General features: G+C 47.6%; 1 protein-coding gene across 1 annotated transcript; it reads left to right on the top strand.

Moving 5' to 3' along the window:
• The first annotated feature begins 9,492 nt into the window (after positions 1 to 9,492).
• Positions 9,493 to 19,346, top strand: AKAP1 (A-kinase anchoring protein 1). The gene is made up of 10 exons (XM_061469940.1): positions 9,493 to 10,822; positions 12,757 to 12,890; positions 13,268 to 13,394; positions 13,812 to 13,942; positions 14,737 to 14,914; positions 15,381 to 15,531; positions 16,164 to 16,231; positions 17,143 to 17,216; positions 17,659 to 17,724; positions 17,874 to 19,346. The coding sequence occupies exons 1-10, from the start codon at positions 9,523 to 9,525 to the stop codon at positions 17,931 to 17,933; spliced, it is 2,289 nt and encodes a 762-aa protein (XP_061325924.1). The 5' UTR covers positions 9,493 to 9,522; the 3' UTR covers positions 17,934 to 19,346.
• Positions 19,347 to 20,174: the final 828 nt, after the last annotated feature.

Below are 20,174 nucleotides of genomic sequence, written 5' to 3' on the forward strand. Positions count from 1 at the left end.
GGGGGAGCGTGTGAATTGGTGTTAAATGTGATTCACTCTCGCTGTGAACTCTCCTGTAGCTACTTAGAAATGAAAGCGGGAGATGACATAAGAGCGGCTGACGAGGTTGTGAAGATTAAGGGTGCCTTGTGTTGTCTCTTGTGTGTCTGGTAGGGCAAGGCTTGCTTATGTTGTGGTAATGGTCGATAACAACTGTTATTAGCAAGCTTTTCATATAGTGCGGTGACTTCTACTTGTTTGTAAGCCAGCCTGGAATACATTCGGGAGCAAAGGAATTAAGTTGTGTTGCTGTTGAGGAAGGAATGCTTCAGTAGCCTTGCTCCCTGAAAAAGGCCTTGTTGTTTGACTTTTATCTTTTGTTTTTCATTCTTCTTCCCCCTTCTTGAAGCAAGTGCGATCCGCGTTACTCATGTTCCAGAATGGGGCTGCTTGGTCTATGCCTGGCTGAGCTCTTTATCGCAGTCCAGTAAGTTATATCATGAAGCAGGGAATGCAAAATGGATGGGCACCCTTTAATGAGCGTTATCTGCAATAGTAAGGATTAGCAGCAGAAGCTGTGGTTGACCACAGCCAGTCTGCTACAGGAAAGTAAGGGGCTGCAGAGTGGAAGCAATTCTGGCTTTGCATGTTCACAGGGTGTTGTGCTGCCTCTGTGGGGTTGGTGGTTGTCCCTGCTGAGTGTTACCAGAGCCTCTGTGGACTTTGTCTCAGGTGAAAGGAAATGGCTTATTGCTGGGGAAGGCAATAGTGGGAGATGGTAACTTTCCTTTTGTCATGCTTTCTTTCTGCCTGTGAATGATCTACTGAGCTGCAGCCCAGCGTGTGTGTGCGGCGTAGCCAAGGAGGAGCACGTGGCGTGCTGGAGCGCGGCACAACTCGTGAGGGAGGGATGGCTTTCTCTTGGAAGCACATGGACCGGAGCTGTCGGAGCAGTGCAGCTGAGCTTGCTCTTCTGCCAGGGCTCACTGTGTGACCTGGTTCAAGTCACTTAAACCCTTCATTCTTTAAAGAGCTAACTGAGCAAAGGGTGGAGATACTGTGCACTGTATGGTACCTGTCATCTATTAGTGTCATGTACCTGTGCTCCTGATACAGGACAGTATGGCTTCACTGCATGTATCTTGATGGCACAGTTTAATTCTTGATTAATTGGTTTGCTTGCATATGCTGCTAGTGCACTAAATTGTAGAATTCCAGCCTGGTTTGGATTGGCAGGAACCTTAAAGATCATCCAGTTCCACCCCCTCTCCAGATTTCTTGTCGGCAAGTTACTTTAAGGCTGCAGTAAGGTCTCCCAGGAGCCTTCTCCAGGTCAAAGAAGCCTGACTCTCAGTCCACGCATATGTCCACGCATACTTCTGCAGTAGTGGAGTGTGCTGGTTTAGCTGAAGAGCATAATGCTTTCAAAGCAACAAACTGCACTTATCCGTGGCTCTCGTCTTTCATGTGCCCTTACCTGATGTCAGTTATTTAACATATTTCTGGTGTCCAGGGAGACTGTAATAAGATGAGGTGTCCATAGCAACATTTAGAAGCAATAACGAAAGTTAAAACAATTAATTACTTTTAATTGTGTAATGTTTCAGCTCTAATGACTGGCTTTTTAAAATCCTGATTTCTAACTACAGTGCTCTTAATGCAGATGGCTGGTTAAACTTCATGAAGTGATGATTAACTTCAGGCAGCTTCTTTCAGACTCTTGGAGGAAGCTGTTTTATTCAGCAGGTGCTTAATATTTCCTGGAAATGAAGGCTGTTGAGTTTGCTTTTCGTAGCGCTTGCTGAAGGTGATGACAAGTTTGCCTGTCACTGGCTGCTTCTGTAGACGATTGTCTTAAACTGTGTTACTGTGGGTTTTTGTTGTCCACTACATGGATTCTGTTTCACTTCGCTGCTCCTGGCTGGAAGCTGACCCTGAATTTATGGGTCCTGTAGCTTGCTGCTGGCAGAGCTGAGTATTTCATGGAAGATCATTTAAAGTCCTTCAACAATCACTGCTGGTAGACCTGAAGAGCTCCTGGTTGCCTTTGACCTCTGCTGCCACCTGGCAATGAGGATGAGAAACTTTTAGCATGTGCTGTGGCTGATTTTTGACTCCTGTGTATAAATAGCAGCAGTTCCTGGCAAAAGCTCATGATCTGCGTGTGCCTCTTGGGCTGGGGACATTAGCTTTCCATAGGGATGAATCTGGGAATTGGGACTATGGAATGAGGATTGGAGTGTGTGCCTCCATAAAGCTTAGGGCCTTGCTTGTTATTAGCTTGGACTTGTATTGCGTTTCTTGTTGGAATGCAGAGTTAAGGAAAATGTTTTGGTGTTGAGGGTGCAGGGAAGAAATCTGCACATCCCTTCCCTAAAGTATTCCAAGTTGGAGTGTAGTGTTCTGTTTGCCTGGTGAGAGGATGGGCTCCTCTCTCTCGAGTTGGAGCACCTATTTGCCTTTCCTGTGTTTTTCTTCAGCGTGATGTGACCGTAGGAAGGTGACTTAATCTGTCTTGGCTTTGCTTTTTAAAGGAAGGGCTGCCAAAGCCGAGGCAGCCTGCAGTCTTCAGGGGAAGCCTTTCTCTCTCTGAGAACAGCCCCTGGTGTAATTTGGGCAAGGGCTCATCGGTGCTGCTGTAATAGAGATCAAAGTGAAAGAGGCCTCTCTCATCAGTCTCAAGTATGTTGTGTAACTTCGCTTAGCAAGCTGGTTCAGTGAATACCAGTTATCTTCCTGCTTGTTCAGTCCAAATGACTCTCTGGAACCTCTGCAGTTCCTTCCTAGTGCAGATGAATATAAAGTGCCTTTTCCACTAATTTTTGCTGTTCTTCTCTGGGTGCTTCTGCTGCTTGCTCTCAGCAAGCCAAGCCTCAGGCACAAACCTTCCAACTGAAAACCACTGCTCCTTGTGTTCTGTTTATGTCTAGTGCAGCTTTTGTTTTGAGGAGCTGCTTATCAAGCTCTCATTGCTGTGCACAGTAAATCTAGGGAGTAGGTCTGTTCTACAGATCTGTTCTACAGATACCTGCTTGGGGTCGGTGCTGCCTCTTTTCTCACTGTTCCTACAGTGGTATCAGCGTGTTGTGATTTAAACCTCGCCAATCTGTCTCCTTGAAAATGCAAGTCTGGTTCTTGTCTTGTGTGCAGAGAATATTGGGAGCCGTTGCTTTCTTTAGTCTCTGCTCCAGAGTGTTGTACATGCCTGTTTTGTGGGAATCGATCTGGGTATCGGGCACTTGGCTCAGCCGGTTGCTTTGAAATTTCAATTTCTAAGCTGCCCTGTAGTGGACACTCCACTACTGCCCATAGCAAGGGCTGTGTGAGCTTCCCTGTGGAGAAGCAAACACAAAATGCTAAGCATTGGGTGTAGTTTCTGTGAAATTGTGCTTTGCCTGTATTGTAGAGTATTTTAGAAGTAATTAGCAGACCAAATGCTTTTAAAGGAGTTGAATCTGGACTGGAAGGTGTGTTGGGGAGGTTGCTGTTTGGAAAAAGTCCCGGCAACTCTCACTAAGTGGGTTCTTTGTGATATCAAAGATCATCAGTTCCAGCCCTCGTTGGCTTGAGGAGCAGTGTTGATTCCCCAGTCAGAGCTACCTGTGCACAGAGTGCATTAGCCTCAATCAGAGGACTTTGACTGCAGTTTAAAGATGGGTGAGAACAGAAAGGCTGTGTGCCCTCTGGGTGGCTTTTGGGTGGCTTGAGGCAGAACATTTGACCTGACTGCTTCTGGAGATGACCCCAAAGCTGGCAAAAAAATCCAGCAACAAACTTCCACCCAATTCTGAGGAAGAGCCAAGAAAGATAGAGGTGCTATTGGTGAAGTGCTGCAGAAGCAGTTTCTGAAGTCCGCTTCTGCATCTGAGACGCCTTTCTGGCAAAGCGGTGTCTGTAATGGGGGATTCACAGGGAGACACTCCTCGGCTGAGGAAACCATAAATGATGAAATGGTTGGAGCAAGAAGGTAATAGCATCGAACATGCATTAAGGAGCTTGATAGTCAGATAGGGTTAGTGTTAACTACCGAGTGTAACCTGTGATGAGTTGTGTAGCAGGAGTGCTAAGCTCAGGGGTGATCTTTGCCTGCTGGGAGGGTCGCTGGTGGTCGGTGTTGGTGTATACAGGTGCTCCTTGGTGATTGCCAAAACATCAGTAAAAAGCCTGCTGCACTTTAACTAGGCTGATACTTGCATTGCAAACTGAGTGTAACATAGAAAGTCTTTGGGGTTCTGCTTTGGCCCAGAAGTGGTGCTGCTGGAGTGTGGAGCTGTGCTGGGACAGTGTTTGGTGCCTGGGGTGTGAGAAGGACACAGAACAAGTGACTGTAAGATGAAATACTACTAAAGCCTGGGCCATGAGCAGAGCAGCCTCAGCTGCAAAGGTGGGGAGTGAGCTCTTGTAAGAACATCAAGAGCAGCTTTTTATCTCGGAGGTAAGACAGCCTGGTGTTGGTAGCACGTCTTGTTCCACAGCCCTACTTTAGCTCTATAACAACCAACTTTTTCAGCCTTTTACTTATGTCATAATTTACCCCTCTGCAGGAGGATTAAGTTTTTAAATAGTTTAAGGTTGTGGAGTGGCTTCACTGGTACCTTTCATTCACAGAGGAGCCTGTTTCTTGAGCTCTGTAGCCTGTGTTAAGTGGGCTGTGAAAAGGTGGTATTGCTTAAGGGGTGTCTCTTGCTGTTCTTGTCTCACAGTACTGGTGTTTGAAGCAGAAGAAATTGATGCACAACCCTTACCTTTAATTATTGAAGTACAGAGACACTTACCTATTGAGCTCTTTTCAAACGTGCCATCCGGATGAGACCTTGCTCGCCTGGCTCCTGCCTGTCTTTGTGGGCTTGCAGCTACTGAGGCATGTGGTGGCCCCCGCCTCTGGGTGATGGTTGCTTACCCTATCGAAGAGAGGGGTGTATAGGAAGGCTGTACAGCCTGGTTGGTGCTCAGAGTGTGCCGTGCTGGGGCCTGCAGCCTGGGGACATGGGCACCAATTCAGCTGTCAGGGAAGACACACCTGATGGCAAGGGTAGGTCCAATAAGTCTGTTTCTGTGCAATAACTGATTTTTAAAGGTGCGGCCTCCAGTTCTTTGTTCCTGTGCCTCCTATAAGGCAGAGCATGTGCTACTGGTTATTTTTAGCATGGAAAGTTTTAAGAGCCCACGTGGTCCCAGTTAGTTTGAACTCTGCCAGCCTTGTCCAGTTCTCTTTCACCCAGATAGGATTTATTTCCTGAGTGCTCTGACTATAGGGTCTGCACGGAGTCATCCTGTCTGCTGTTGAAGCTGCATTTCCAGTTTAGCTGCCTGCTTGGTTGCTCTATGATCCTTCAGGATGGTCTTTAATTCCAGCCTTGGTTTCCACTGCTTTTGGGGTTTGGAAACGTAACCTCTCGAGTGCTGGGGCAGGAGGGAAGCTGTGGGGAATGTCCCTGCAGGGCATGGGGGCTCCATCATTTGGGAACTGTCCTTGTCTCCCTTCTTCTAGAGACTGGAAGCAGCTTGCCCCCAGAACAGGCCTTCCTGTGTGTGGAAAGCCCTGGAAATCTGGAGCAAGTGCCTGCTGAACATTCCTCTCAGACCTTGAGACTGAATTATCTGGCTTCTCTGTGAACCTCGTGCTGCAAACATTTCTAACCTTATACTGATATAGGGAAAGCAAGTGCCTGGAAAACGTAGGGTTAAGATACTTTTAACTTAGGTCTAAGACAGAGAACAATGTTTGTGTTGTAAGTCTGTGGTGTGATAACAGAATTTAGTAGTCTTGCTAACAAGAGTGAATTATTTCTTTCCATCCTTCTAATGAGTGACCATCCTTCTAGTTACCAGTTAGTTTGGAGACGGTGACTCCCGACCATCTGCTAGCTTGGGAGGCAGGAAATTTTGTGGACGAAGGTCCCACTGTTTGAAATCTTCGCCAGCTATCAGGAACTTGCAGATATGGCTGGTTTCAGCTCATTCGTGATTCCTGGGGCATCCGACTGTGCCAAAGGTGAAAAGTGCACCCTGAGGAAGACTGCTTACTTCATCTTGAAGACCCCTGCCCACGACCATCAGAAGGCAATGCGCAAGTGCCAAAAGGGAGGAGACTTATGATAACGAGTACCTAAACTAATTGTCATATCCCTGCCGGAATATGCATGTCTGTGTGTAATAAATATCTGCTTGCTTAACCCCTCGGTGTGCAAGTTAGGAGGAGCGATCCCCCTTGCAGCCGGTGCCGTGACAAACATGCCTGCTTTGTAACTCTCTTTGAGCTGTAGAGTCTGATTTCGTGCCTCCATACGGATGTGTCTTCTGAAGGGTTGTTTGTGCTGGTGAGAGAAACGAGGTGGCTTAAAACTGCTCTGGGAGCCTAATGTGGGCCAGTAGAATAAGTTGACTGTCCTTTGTAAGGTAGGCGAGCGTGTGGGTTCATTCTTGTCCTCATCCCCCTGATCTTTACCAGGAGTTTTCCATAAATCAAGTCAGGATACAGATTCAGAGAGCGGCCTGACCCCTCTTCTCCCCTTGGTGTCTTAATCCTACCCTGACCCACTGTGGGGATTATTTAGCCAGTTGGAAAAGCCTCATGCCCTCGCTGCAGCTCCCTGTGTGTTGATAGAAGGTGTGACATTCAGAGTGGATTCCTGACATGCCAGGAGGCAGAAGTGGAAGTGGCTCATGGTGTGCACTGTGCTCAAGCTTTGCACTGTTTCTGGTGCAGGACTGCACGGAGCCCTGGGTGTTGGGGAACGACACTGGTGCATGCAGTGTTCACACTGGTTCTGGCTTCCCCAGGCTGCTTGTCTGTGGCCCAAAGCCTCCGGAGCTGCTGTGCTTCCCCAGCTGGCTCCTCCTGCCTGGAGAGCGCAGGGGCTGCTGGGCCAGGCTCCTCCAATTTGGCACTGCTTAAGGCCATGTGATTTGACAAGTTGCCACGTTCTGTTCTGCTGCTGGCAGGAGAGTCCCAGGCTTGCTTCCCCCCCTCCATGTGTATAAATGATCCCTTTGCTCCTGCGGTCCTGAACTGGCTGTCGAGTTGGCAATGGAGAGAGGGTTTTGTCACTTTTCAACCTGTTGGACAAAACGGAAGTGGGCTGTAGGAGCTCCCCTGTGGAAGAAATGAGGGAGAAGTATGTGCTGCATCTTACAATGGTTGTGTTGAGCAGGTTAGAAACCGGCTGTCTTCGAGGCATCGCATGAAAGTGGTGTTGTGACCGGCATATTAAAATCAGGCCGCCAAAGTCTTCCTGTCGTGTTTATGCAAGGAGATGTTTGTTAATGCCAGCTGTCCCCTGGCCAGCCCAGTGCTTTAGGATGTCTGCTTGTGTCTTGTGCAGAGCCACTGCCTTTTGTCCCTTTCTGGCTGATGGAAGCATGTGGAATTCCCATTTAACCCATCACTGGTAGTATAATGCAGCTCTTGCTGAAACTAGTCAATTTAAAGGCATGAAATGAAATAAGCTTTGCATGGAGCGGTCAGCTAACCCACCATCCCCACTGATCTAAACATCACAGAGTAGAGATCTTTAACTTAAATGATATTAATGTTTAAAAGGACTCTTGGAATTGCTTGGTCTGTCAGGCTTTGGGATGGGCCTGGCCCTCTGTGGGGCATCCTGCTACTGCCTCCCTGTGCTGCAGAATTGTGTGGGACCATTGTTTGTACAGTTGGTGCAACTTAATAGGGAATGAAGTGATAATAGGGCTGTCTGTTTAATCGGGGAAGCTTGCTGGGAATGGACTTGTGAGCTACTTTGAGTTTGTGGTGCGCTATGAGACAACTTGTGGAGTGGTTCTGCATGAATGACAACAACTTAAGCTGGCAGCAGATGAGCACTCGCAGTCACTCCCAATGTGCCATTGTGCTGGAGAGCAGAAATGGGTATCTTTTGTTTCGGGAATGTATGTACAGGCTTCATGCTTTCCACTTACCAAGTTCCAAAAACCAAACATCCAAATTACTCCCTAGATTTATTGTGGTGGTGTGATTTTTAATTCCAAGTCTCAGATGTTGCTGTTAACTGAAAGTTCATCCTCAGCAATAAGCCCTGCTGTCTGACTGGAAGGAACTAGGATTGAAGAGACATCAGACATGAGTGTCACAGAGTGAGCAAGACTCGAATTTCCTGTGTAGATCAACCTTGGCGATACGCTGGAGATGTTACTGGACTTCTTAACTCATGTCTGCAGCTGAGCTTTGATTTGGGGTCGAGCAAGACATTTTTGAGTCCCTGTTTCTGCTGTTCATCTCTTTACTTGCCTCGGCCAGGTTGGCCTTGGAGCAACCTTCTCTAGTGGAAAGTGTCCCTGCCCATGACAAGGGTTCGGAAGTGGATGAGCTTTAAGGCCCCTTCCAAGCCAAACCATTCTGTGACTTGATGACTGTATGACTCTGCAGCAAGCAGTACAGAAGGCAGGCTGGTGTCTGAGATAGCTTGGATGAAGTTGTGTGTTTGTTCCTGTGGGATAGGAGTTTGGGGCTGGAGGAGGTGAGAAATCTGGAGTGTATATTAAATGCTCCAGGTCTTGGATGCTCGGTTTGGGTCTGAGGGAGGCATGGTTTTGTCCTCAGCTAGAGTGTGATCGGCTGCTGTGAAAATCAAGGCCCTGAAAGGGGGTATCTGGAAGGAGGCTTGCTCTGATAATGGAAGGCGTTTTCTGTTAGCGTAGTCAGAGACTGACTTGATTGTCTCGTCTTTTTTATGCGTCTTTATTTTTCTGAAGAGGAACTCGATAGCACTGTTTTTTTGCAGTGGGTGGTTCCCACCTCTAGGATTTTATCTCCTGAAAACTGTCTTTATCTTTGTTGCTTACTGGTGAAAGTCTTGGGGCCGGTTTGAAGAAAAGCCTGTTGTGTGTAAGCATTGTCAGACACGTGGGTTCTGCTTTCATTCCTGCCCAGTGAAAATATAAACTGAGTGTCCTTTGCACTCTTTGTTCTGGGGATGTGGGGAAGTTCAGCTCTGTGTGCCAGCTCCAGGCTTTCCTGAAGGAAATGGAAATGCCTCTCAGCCCTGCCTCATAGAAGGCTTGTAGAGGAGGCTTGTAGGTGGAGAAGCATGGCTGGCCCATGAGTGCCAGGGGTGTCCAGGCAGGGAAGGGTTCACACACTTTCTGAAGTCAAAGAGAAAGCTTTCAGCTCCAAAGTCAGAGTAGCAGTTGTCCATGTAGGGAATTTAATGTGGAACAAACTGTTATGAAGCCAGCCTGCTGCTGGAGAGACTGCAGTGCTGGATGCTGTCCCTGTGTGTAGCAAAGGGGAGGCAGGGGAAAGAAGGTGAAATGGGTTCGAGTGGAAAGGGGGGTAAGGTGAAACTGATGACTGTAATGGTGAGAAATGTCCAGAGATCCCTGGTCTTAGGTCAGGATCTCGTTCCGTGGTCTCTTGTAGAGCAGAGATGTGAATTTAAAAAGCAAATGGAAAACAAGCCTGTTCCTACTACTAGAGGTACCTCAAGGCATTTATGAAACTTTAGTCTTCCTGTTCCCTTCCCCGTGGCTATTGTAAGATGCTTTCTGTTTCTCCTTCTAGGTATAACTGTGGAGACTTTCAAAATGTCTTTATGCTTCCGTAGTTTCATCACGTTTGCCGTACCTGGAGTGCTGGCACTTTATGGGTGCTGGTGGATTTATTCCCATAGAAAAAAGCATAGAACCTATCAAGAGAAACCAGCAGTAGCTGCTGAAGAGCAGCAGGAAGAAGTGACAGAGCAGGATTCAGCACCAGGAACAGAACCATGTGTTCCACAACGACAGCTCTCCTTGCTGGAAGAGGAGCACACGGAGAACAAAACCTCGACCTCCCTGCTGACAGCAGGGTTGACGATGCCCTCTGTTCTGTGTCACACTGATGAGAGACTGGATCTCTCACCAGCCCTGCCAGTGACAACGAATCAGCCCAGCACCCTTGAGAACGACAGTGAAAAACTAGAAGAAACGGGATCTCAAGATGAAAAGAGTGTCCCTGCTTGTGTTTCTCTCCCTTGGGAGCCTGCCTGTTCAGAGCAGCCAGGGGAAGAAGACGTGTCCAGGTCAATTGCCAGTACTGTACCTGTGTGTCAGGAGGAGGAGGACACACAGCCAAAAGGAGATGAACTGAGAAGAGAGAAGGTTAGAGGAGTGGGTTTGTGCAAGGAAGACATTAAGAAAATTGAGCAAGTGACGATACAGATTGTTTCCAAGGTCATTTTGGCAGCAACTGAGGAAGTGCTGTCAGGTGCTGCGAGTGATGGGTCCACTCAGCTCTGCCAGGCTGCTGCTAGCCAAGCTGAGGCACCTCTGGAGACGGCAAGTGCTGTTTCCACTGATCAGACACTTGCAGAGGAAGCTGCAGTAGCTGATACGAACGGTGCTGGACAGAATGATGCTGTGGTACTGACATCCCCACAGACAGAGGAACAGGATCAGGATGTTACATGTTCAAGCTGTTTAGGGCAAAGCCCCATTGAGGGAGCCACAACAGACTGTCAGATGAAGACCCCTGTGTGCAGGGAGTCCCAGGGAGGTGTTCGGACTCCTGTGGAGAACCACAAAGGTTCTCCAGAAAAGTCACCTTTGGTTAGGGAGGGCTCTTCATGCAGCACATCCGCATGTGAGGATGGGGCATGTGTGGAGGGCCTGCTGCAGAGCACAATGCTGGCTGTTGCATCGGGCCAGCATTCAGGGTTACTGAGTTTATCTGCAACCCGAGACACAAGTGCTGGGCAGAGCTCCGGGCCAAGTGAAACTCAACCTACTCTGAAGCTGCCTGAAGACAATGAAGTGCCATACAGCAATGGAGTGCTGCAAGAGGATGGTCCAGACCTGTGTAATGAGTGTAGCAAGGCACCAGGAATAGATGGAGACTGCCTACAAGGTAAGCAGTTTGAAAATCCTCTTACACGCCCATGGTGAACAAGCATTTTATGTGCTGTAGCCCTCCTGGATGTGCAGATAAAGCTTCCTGTTTAATTTCTCCAGTAAATGACTATTTCGCCCTCAGGTGCAGGTGGGTCTGCATTTGCTCTCAGAATTGGTATCTCTGTAGGATCCAGTGTCAGCTGGGTGATCTTCAGGGTATACTGCAAAGGGGTGAACAGGCTGGTCCCTGTTGAGCACAGAGCTTCTTGTCTAAAGCTGAGCATGTTCTCGAGTAGCCCAGTGAAATGAACTGTGTCTGGATGTAGGCCAGGCTGCTGAACACCTTGCTGGTTTGAAACCTGCTCATCCCAATGGTTTCTGCTTCAGTTCCAGCAGCCTCTAGCAAGCCCTGGGCTCTTCCCTGTGAGCTGCTGCTGTAAGGGGCCATGAGGCAGGTTTCTTAGGTGCTGCTGGACGAAGCAGGGAAGTGCTCTCATGAACTGTGATAAAATCAGTTGGTTGCAGACCAATTCCCCCGAAGCCTTTTTACCTGGAAGGGAAGGTGCGGGCCAAGAAATCCCAACAGGGAACAGTGGTCATGGAGTTTCCCCATCTGTCTATGTTGCTTTTGCCTTCTGGACCCTGGCTGATGTGTATGTGGCAGAACGAAAAGCTGTCTGAGCAAATGTTAACCTGTGTGACCTTGGGATGGATGTTCAAGTCCTTTAGAAGACCCTGTGGTGCCAACAGCCCTTAATGACAGGGTGCCTTTTGTAATTGCTGCGGCGAAGGCTGCTTGTTGCAAGGCATGTGCACTGAGTTTGCCAACAATTAAGGATTAAACCCACAGAACATTTCCTTTAGTGAGAATCACTGTAGGAAGATGGTGGGTTTGCCTTGTTGTGAATGCTGGTGTGGCAAAAGGTACAAATGTGTGGTGGAGCCTGATGGTGATGAGCTGAGACCTCAACACCCAGACAGCTGATGGGCAGGGAGAGGGGACAGAGCAGGGTGCTAATGTGGGATCAGAGGTCACACAGCTGAGCCTCACACCCAGGCTTTGAGGCTTCCATCCCCATCCTTGCCTTTCCAGGCATCTGTGCTGTGTTCCTAGTTAAGATGTGGCAAATGTGAAGCAGGTGTTTGGTTTATTTTTCTCTTTGGTCCTGCACTGGATGGCCTGAATACTTGCAGGCAAGTGAGGGTCTTCACGCTTCTGCTTGTTAATCTGAAGGAAGGATCAGCCATGTGTCACACTGCTTGTATCTGGGATGCAACCAGGAGGAAGAGGTTCGAGTTTGTCCCCCTCCCAAGTAGAAACGTTCCTTGTATCAGCTGATGGTTTGGGAAGAAGCTGTAGCTTGGCTCTGGCACCCTGCTTCCTCAGGCGTATGAGCGATTTGGGCAAGAGGCAATCCCCTACCCCCCCTAGCAGTGGACCACCCCTGGCACTCAGGTCCCTGTGCACCATCTGCTGGGGCAGGAGTGTAATGTCTGCACAAAGAGCAGATGAAGAGGTTGCACGTCCCTCCTTGCCTGCTAAACTCCCTGTGAAGAGCCCTGCCCAGGCCGTGGGTGGAATGCAGAATTCCTTGGGCAGCAGCAGGCTCTCCTTCAGCTTTTGGTAACTTTGGTTTCTGGTGTCTGTGTCAGCCGCTGTGTAAGAGGTCACTGTGTTTGAAGGATGCTGGCTCAAGTCGGGATGCTTCCTGTGGCATTCCCAGAGCTGTGCAGGCTTTTCTCTAGGAATAAAAGGAAACTTTCAGTAGGCTGCATGTGATGGGAACCCTTTCTGACACACTGGAGAACCCAATACAGGAGCACCCTGAGTGAAGGCATGAGAACAGCTCTATGTAACCTCTCTATGAAATGATGTCTTTTCACAGCTTTGTGCCTGGGAGCTGGACTGGGGGGGTTGTCTGAATGCTGACACATGTGCATGTCTTGCAGGATTGGATGAATGTGGTACGGACTTTGTGAACAGTGGCTGTGCCATGAAGAACGCAGTGACTCAGCAGAACACTAAGACAGGGAGAGAAACCAGCAAGTGTGACCACGTCATCTGGGAAATAGAAGTCCCAAAGGTAAGCAGCTGCTGGCCTGCTCCTGCATCCTGCCCTGCCCTACACAGCCGTCTTCTGGCTCTTCCTGTCCTGCACTGGCTTGGTGCCTTCTCAAGGGCATCAACAACAGAGGAGGGTTTAAGAGATTCGCTCCCATTAGGACTCAGCAGGAGGGAAGAGCCAGGACAAACTGTAAACATGAGGCACTCAAGTCTGTGGCACTTATAATTACTCATGATCTTCCACCCCAATCTGTTGTTCAGATGCCTTGAAAGCATTCAGAAGGTTTTGAGGGTACACAGTTATTAAGAGCAGGTGATGAAATAAGCTGCAGAGAACAGCGTTGGTTGATCAGTATTTCTCTTGCTGACTGTTGCTTTCTTGTCCCCTTCATAAAGGAATTAGTTGGCCGCTTGATTGGCAGACAAGGAAAATTTATGAGCTTCCTGAGGCAGAAATCTGGTGCCAAAATCTATGTCTCGACAAAGCCTTATTTCCATGATTCCCAGGTCTGTCACATTGAAGGTAAGTGAAAGTCTCTTAATTCATTGTCTAATACGGGGGCCTTAATTAGATGGGCAAGGAGTTCAAACAGGGTTAGTGCCTCTTAGTCCAGTGCTTTACAAAGCTTTCTCTTCAGTGCTGTTACAGTAGAGGTCTGTGCCAGGTCACCTGTGCCTTGGCATGTGAGCCGTTCTAGAGGTGAGAATGTGTTTTAATGTCTTCATCTGCTGTAGTTTAAGCAACACCATCTGTAGGATCACTTCGGGCCTCCAGGAGGAGCTATGGGATGTGTATCAGTTACATGGCCAATCTGCTGAAACTGAAGTTGTTGCTGTAGTGCAGAAGGCTTCTGGCAGCTGTGTTGATTCACGTGGCAAGGCTGGGGTTGTCCTCACCAAATCTGTGCTACAGACCTTCTGTGGAACTTCTGTCTTCCAGGTTTCCCACATCAAGTAGAAAAAGTACTGAGCCTGATTGGCATGAAGTTCAAGGAGCTGTGTCTTGCCAATGTCCACGATCTACCTCCACCAGCACCACTGACACTTCATTCCCTCCTTATGACTGCCTGGGTGAGTCCCAGCTTGCTGGCTATGCTGATGTCAGGGTGGAAGGCTGTTGCTGGTCACTGCCATTGTAGGATGCTGTATCCATGTCGCTGGCTCACAGATGCCCTCAAACCAAGTTTGATTTTGTGTAGCTGGTTGTTGTCTGGTTGATTTTACTGTTAAGAGATCAGGTTTACCTACCTGTTCTTCCACTACTGTTCCCATTGTGCCTGTAGTGACTGTGCACATAACTGTTTCCTTGGATGTGAAGATAGGCTTTATTCTAGAGAATTGAATTTATGCTGGCAAATTAAAGGCATTTTGGATGTATTCCAAGCACAGTAATGCTCAGAAGCTGCCCAGCACAGTGGCTCTCTAGCAGCCAGGGAAAATGACTTTGAAAATGAGGCTTCTGTGACAAATCTTGGACAATCCCTGTGAAGATTACCTTGATGTTTAAAACCTCCATGGGCAGGGAATCCTGGCAAGTTGCACAGTGTTGATAGTGCAGCATGGCTTGACCCATCGTTCCTGACTCTGCTCGCTGATCTCTTGGGTAAATGAGTCTTGCAGCTGCTCTGTGCTGATAGTCTTTTTGGGTACAAGATGGGCCCCAGCCCAAGTCTGATTTCCTTGAGAACAGCAGGGAGTTAACAATGGGTAGCCTTCTGCTCCTGATCCAGAGCAGTCTTTAGAAGTGAAATACTACTTTGCCACGGCTGTAAGCCTCAGGAGGTGCTGGTGGAACAGGGAGCTGCTGCGAATGAAGCTTGAGTTGCAGTGAACGCTAATGAGAGCTTCTTTCCTCCACGTAACAGCTCTTCCTCCCGGATGGAGTGACTGTGGAGGTGGTCGTGGCGCACCAAGTCGATGCAGGGCACATGTTCCTGCAGCAGCACACTCACCCCACTTTCCATGTCCTGAGGAGCCTTGAACAGCAGATGTCTGTCTGCTACTCTCAACCTGCAATTCCAACTCTGCCAACTCCGGTAGAAGGCAAGTAACTTGGCTGCTCACAAACTGTTCACTTGAGAAACCTGGAGGGTCATGTGAAATCCTGCTGCCCTGAGGTAGGCTTGGGAGGCTTCCCAGTGCGTGAGATGTGACAGTTCGTTTGTTATTCCATTTATTTGGGCTTTTCTTAATAGGTAAAGCACAAGGCGTTGCTCTGTTCTTCCTTACCCCACTCATCCCTGAATACCTCTCCAGCCACTTAGTTGCACATTGAAATTCAGAAGGAGAGAAGTCAGTCTTGGGTTATTTCTTATCTACCTGGCACCTGGTATATTTTTGCTGACAAAGTGTGGAGCTACTCCCACATCTTCATAGTGTCACTGTCTGTACATGGTCTAAAGTGGAGGGTGCATCGTGTGGAAAGGAGTTATTAGTCATAACTAACGCCTGAAGTGCTGATTTCTGGAAATCCACTGAGCTTTCTTCTCTCTACCCTTATGTTCTGCAGTTGGTATTATCTGTGCAGCTCCAGGCCTGGATGGGGCATGGCTACGGGCTCAAGTTATCAGCTACTTTGAAGAGACCAGTGAAGTAGAACTCAGATATGTGGACTATGGAGGATATGACAAAGTGAAGGTCGACACACTCAGACAAATCAGGTCTCTAGCTCCTCTTCCATGGCCTGAGGCCATATCTGGCTCAAATCTTCATCAGAGGCATCTGTATTGTTTGAATTGCTTCTAGGTTTTTCCCCAGCTGAAGTGGGAATTGGTAGAAAAGTTTGCCTCAGCAGCAGGGGTGGGCTCCCTGGCAGCACAGCAAGCTCTTGCAAGGCGTTCTTGAAGGGGAGGGAAGAGGAAATTGTGACTTCTGTCACTTCAGCGTGGCAGCTGAGCAGAAGGATGCCTTTGGGACGCCCCAAGGTGTAGTTAGTGGCTGAGCTAGGAATAAGATTGGGATTCTCTATGCTCCAGCCCCACTGTCTGGAAGAGCTGTATTGGATGAGGGTTTTCTTACACAAGCCCATTAAATACCTGATTGTGCCCAGAGGTGGGAGGAAAGCAGTCCAGGCTCCATGGTGGACGTGGCTTTTGCTTGGAGCCCAGTCCAACCTGGCATGCTCATGAGACAATGGATTGCTGCTGCTTAGGTTGCTGGGAGGTTGTTTTGGACTGTCGTCAATTTTAAACTAAATCCCTGTTACAGCAATGGATTAAGCAATGTCACCTGAAAGAATACAGGAGTGACTTAAAGCCCTGTTCTCATTCTGATGGCTTCTCTTTTCTTTAAGGTCTGACTTTTTATCGCTGCCTTTCCAAGGAGCAGAAGTTTTACTGGACAATGTGGTGCCTCTTCCAGGTAATGGAGCTCCTGACAGCTACTATTGGCGGTCCTCCTGCAGTGTCAGTGGGTGCCAGCAGTGGGCAAGCGATGATTGTGCCTGAACCTTCCCTCTCCTATTGCAAGCACAGCCTCTGGTGTGACTAGAGCAAGGACTGGAAAGAATGAATTTTATCCTTCTAAATGTGCTAGCATGGCAGAACCTGTCAGACTCCAGGGGAAAGATGATAAATGTCCAGGCTTTTTCCTGCTTGGAGGAGAGAGTGAATTACTCTCCTAAAGAGCAAGTTGGCAGGGCTGGCAGTGTGTTAAGTGAAGTAGCTGTAACTACTCTGCCACCTTCTGTCATAAAGTAGCTGTAAATGTGAGCTTAGTTTTAATGTGTTAAGCCAATATCTAATACTTTCCTAGTGGAGTGACTGATGTGGATAGTTCTGTGTTCAAAATGCTACCATTCAAGCCCTGGCAGAGTGCCATGGTGGTAGAGATGCCTGATGGCTGGGGGCCTAAAAAGCTGCCTTGTACGGAAGGGGTTTCTGTAGGAGCTGGGGGTCAGGTGGGTCAGTAGTGTCTTCAGGGTCAGTGAAGTCCTGAGGCCCTTGAGCTTAGTTTATTAAGGATCAAAATACTAATGACAGCTCAAAGGTACTGCAGATAGGCAGTTTTCTATCTTTAAAGCCTCCTAATTCATCAGCCACTTAAATTCATATTAACTTAGCTAGTGGCTTTAGAAAGCACTTCATTCTTCCCTTCAGCAACACAGCAGGCATAATGCTTGTGTGATCTCCAGCTTAATAAGCTGGTTTCAGCAACAGGGTGAGGATTCACTGGTCTAATGGGTGCAGGAGGTCAGGCAAGATGAGCTTAATAGTCCTTTCTGGCCTTTAAAGCCTGTGACCCTGCTTTGTTTTCTCCTGCTCCTCCCCAAGATGAGGATCACTTCTCCCCTGAAGCTGACGCGGCTGTTGGCGAGATGACCAGAGGCGCAGTCCTTGTGGCGCAGGTACGTGGAGCTGTTGGGGAAAGTCCTGCTGCTGATGGTGCTGCTGCTGCTGCGACTCTGTGCAGCCCACATCCTGCGTGTGTGTGAAAACAGACAACAAAGCCAGAGCCTGGAAGTCTGGCTGCTGGGCAGGGGCTTGCTGAGAAATCGTGGTGCTGAGAACTTCCTGGTGAAGCATCAGTTACTGCTGAGGGCTGTGTGGCTTGGGAAGGGATGAGTATTCCCTCTTGTGAGTGATGTGGGCAGAAAGCCAGGGTACAGATTTGAGTGATGAAAGTGAACTTGCCCACAGGGTGTTCCAGCTGCTGCCTGGTGGCAGGAGCTGCATTTCCTCCAGCCTACACATAGGAAGGGGTATCTGACAGGGAGTGAATGATGCTGGCCTTGCATCCTTCATGGCTCACACCACAACTGCTGCCCACTCTGTTTTTTCTGTTTCCAGGTCACAAATTATGACAGTGCAACAGGACTGCCACTGATACAGCTGTGGAACTTGATGGGCGATGAGGTACGTGTGTTGACATACCTATTCTGTTGGAGTTGATGCTAATGCAGGCTTTCTACTGTTGATTAGGAACTTGCCGATTGTTTTTTTTTTTTTCTAATGGCTTGTTCACCTTTCTACTTTTTGTTTTCTTTCTTTTCACCTCCCTTTAGGTGGTGTCCGTAAACAGAACTCTGGTGGAAAGAGGCCTTGCTCGGTGGCTTGACTACTAGCAATGTCCTACCATTTCCCTAGAAACACATACCTCATCTCAGTGAAAGGCGGGGTTATTAAAAGCCATAATGACAAATACTGTAGCTTTAAAGCAAAAAATCCTCTCTGGCCTCTACTCAAAAGCTGAATGGGAAAAACCTTAAAACCTTACGGCTCGTTCGAAGGTAGCAAATGCCCTTTAAGCTGTGGTTGTTCCACATGTATAATACCCATGAACTTAGTGTCTGCTTTTCCTTCCAAGTTCCATTGGTTTTCCTTTTTTAACAGGCTCTGCCTATGAAATTAATGAATGTGATTAAGGAATTTAATGTTCAGTTATGGATTTCTCTATATTGTGCCACTAACCTGCATAAACAATATTCATCTTGTGTCTTCCTTATGCCAGGAGGTAGATGAATTGCATTCGTTGCACTTACTGTGGCACCTGTCTCACTGCAGTCATGGTTTTTAGGCTTGATACGCTTAAGGAAGAAAGCTGCTCTGTGCAGATGCTTGAAGGCAGGATGTGTTACCACTACAATTTTTGCTCTGAAATGATGTGTATTTAAAGAAAAGAACTGATTGCCAAGCCCAATTGTAGTTTATATTTTTCTAGCTGTGCAAGTCTGTAAATATATATAAAAAACCCAACACTGTAATATTTTGTACAAGAAAAACACTGGAAACAAAGGGAACTTTACAGAAACTTTTTCACACCAAAATGTCCTCTGTAGGTAGAACTGGTTTGGAGTGCATTAGGGTAGCCAACATTGGAGCATCTGAATGTTGGGAGTGTTTCAGCTCTGCTGTATACAGGATTAGGATTCCACTAGGTTGCTGTCTGGTTGGAGTTGTCATCACTGCGTTCTTTATTATGTTGCTGTACAGTTCTGTTTAAAAAGAAAGTGATAACTTGGCATTAAAGCTGCAGTGGTGTTCTCCTCTCTTTCCTTTTATTTTTCTTTTTTCTCCTTTTGAGATTTCTATGACGTATTTAAAATTCTGCTCAAATAATTTAAGCTGACTTGATACTCTTTAAACGCGTGGCCTCTAATGTGTATCATGTTAGGTGTGTATTGAGCTGGGATTTATGGCTGGCAGAGAAGATACTCACCAGGAAGAGGTTGATGCAGTCAGTCCTCAGAAGCTTTTTCAGGTGGATTCAAGTATGTCTTTGCATCCTATGAGCTAACATGTCAGTGTTTGGATAGTTCCCTACAAAAGCATTTGGTGCAGCCCTTCTGATATGATATGGTTATATCTCTCTCTTTTGAGTTCTCTCCTATTCAGTGCTTATGGTTTAACGTTCATGTTTGCAGTAACATCAAGTGAAAACTCAATTTGGTAACTAAGTGAAATCTATAAAACCTATTATCTTGGAATGTTTCTTTCCATTTCAATTAAAGCTCAAATTTTAAGCTGTCTTAATCAAACTGTGATGACTGAGAGCCTTCATTTCCTGATCTCCTATGATGTAGGGCTGGGAAGGGAGCTTAATGGGGTAAGCAGGTGAGCCCTGATCCTGGCTTTGCAAGAGATGCAGAAAGGTCAAGCTTCAAATCTCCAGGGCTTCATTTTACTTCCAGCTGAAACCCAGGTTTATTTTTTATGGTGAATTACTTATTAGAAAGCCTTAGTCTGAGCACTGGTACTCAAGGCTTTGAGACTGTTGCATGTTTGTGGAATTAACTTACTCTGGATTCAGGGCGTCCCTTTTGTCACCCTTGTGTATTGGAAAGAGAAACTTGGGAGTCTGTTTGTGTTGTGCAGGCTATAAAATCCCCTCTTCAAGATGATGACAAGTTTCTTGTTGAAGCCAAGCAGTGCAGTGATGTCAACAGTTTGTCCTTGCTCTCAATACTCAAGATATTTGAGCACCTTGCAACCGGAAAAGTCTGTTCTTGCAGTAACCTGTATTCACCCTCCCTGTGTGGAAAAGGGAGGGCACGGGCTGGACTGACCCCACTGGGGCTGCATGGAACCAAGTGTGTTCAACACAAGTTACTGCAACAAGACAAAAAGAATTGAAGAGAAACCATCAGACAATCCTTTTGATGCTGTGAGCTTGAACCTGCCAGCGCTGGTGCTGCTTTTGGACTTCTGGAGCCATGGTGCATCCTCCTGCTGCTGGCGTGTCTGGTGGTGGGAGCGCTCCACGTTCTCGCAAGCAAAGGAGCAGTTTTCTAAGCAGGGTATTAGCAGGAAGCACCCAGAACAGGCAAGTCTGGAGATCCTTACAAGACCTGCAGCCACCCAAGTTC

This window comes from Pezoporus flaviventris, unplaced genomic scaffold, assembly GCF_033815535.1.
Source record: "Pezoporus flaviventris isolate CSIRO_AGI_PZ_B2104156 unplaced genomic scaffold, CSIRO_AGI_Pfla_v1 ptg000063l, whole genome shotgun sequence".
In the NCBI taxonomy this organism is placed as follows: Eukaryota; Metazoa; Chordata; class Aves; order Psittaciformes; family Psittacidae; genus Pezoporus; species Pezoporus flaviventris.

Coding starts and splice junctions, on each gene's coding strand:
- AKAP1 (XM_061469940.1), top strand. CDS start 9,523: ATGTCTTTATGCTTCCGTAGTTTCATCACGTTTGCCGTACCTGGAGTG. Junction 10,823..12,756: donor AGATGGAGACTGCCTACAAG/GTAAGCAGTTTG, acceptor CATGTCTTGCAG/GATTGGATGAATGTGGTACG. Junction 17,725..17,873: donor GGAACTTGATGGGCGATGAG/GTACGTGTGTTG, acceptor ACCTCCCTTTAG/GTGGTGTCCGTAAACAGAAC.